A 1,011-nucleotide genomic window follows, 5' to 3' on the forward strand; every position below is an offset into this window, starting at 1 on the left:
TCCCATTCCTTCTTCCCTATTCACTTTCTAGCCATCTAACTATAACTATGGTTCTATTCGTCTGTCTTCACATATTACGTATTATTACTTACCTCACTTACTTCGTTTTTCTTATTACCCCTCCTCATCTCTCCCCATACTTCCTTCATCTTCTTACTGATATCACCCTACTTTCTTCTATAATAGTAATCCTCATTAACTAAAATATACTTCTTAAAATTCCAATGTCCCCATTTCGTATACAATATGGCCTTCTTGGATATATCAAGATGTTGTCCATATTACTTAACCGGTCTCGTCAATCGACCGTATCAATGTGTATTTCTAAAAACTTGAAAAATTTTTCGTGCTGGTCGATAGGAAAAAGAGCACTGTCGCAAGAGGTGCTGAACAGAACATATCCATTCAATATACAAGATGGCGGTGCCGAGAATCCTGTCGTAACTACTCTACTTCTCCTTACTACGTACAATTCTCCTAATATTCCCTTCTTTCTCCATATCAACATCTCTTGTACACTAGCCACCACCTCACTCACCTATCCATATCCTAATACCTAGTCTGCCTTCCAATATATTATACTTTCTCTTTCCCACTTATATATCTTATTATATCAATTCCTTTCCATCTCCTATCATCCCTCCTATATTCCTGTAACATCTACTTCACTTCCTACTCAACATCCTCTATCTTCTTTCTACCCTCCATTAGTCTCTATTCTATTTTTACTTACTCCATTTATTACGTACTTATCATATTCCTTTCTTACCTTATTATCTCTCTTATCACTTCCTTACCCTTAGTTTGTTAGTTGTTTGCCCTGTTATTACTTACTTAGTTACTTATTAGTCAGCTATTAGCTGTCTTATTACTTATTACTACTCCTCCTTTCTTACCTTACTATTCCTTTATTCTCAATTACTTACCCTTATTATTCTCTCCTTATACTTACCTATCACCTCCCCTACTACTTATTATTACTTACTTATATTCCTTTCTTATCTCACTTAT

General features: G+C 35.0%; 1 protein-coding gene across 1 annotated transcript; it reads left to right on the forward strand.

Annotated features, from left to right (window-relative positions):
* Positions 1-224: 224 nt before the first annotated feature.
* On the forward strand, positions 225-560 carry VICG_02114 (uncharacterized protein; the record flags this gene model as incomplete). Its single annotated transcript, XM_007605497.1, has 1 exon — positions 225-560. The coding sequence occupies one exon, from the start codon at positions 225-227 to the stop codon at positions 558-560; it is 336 nt and encodes a 111-aa protein (XP_007605559.1).
* Positions 561-1,011: the final 451 nt, after the last annotated feature.

This window comes from Vittaforma corneae (genome assembly GCF_000231115.1).
Source record: "Vittaforma corneae ATCC 50505 unplaced genomic scaffold supercont1.44, whole genome shotgun sequence".
NCBI classification, from domain to species: Eukaryota; Fungi; Microsporidia; family Nosematidae; genus Vittaforma; species Vittaforma corneae.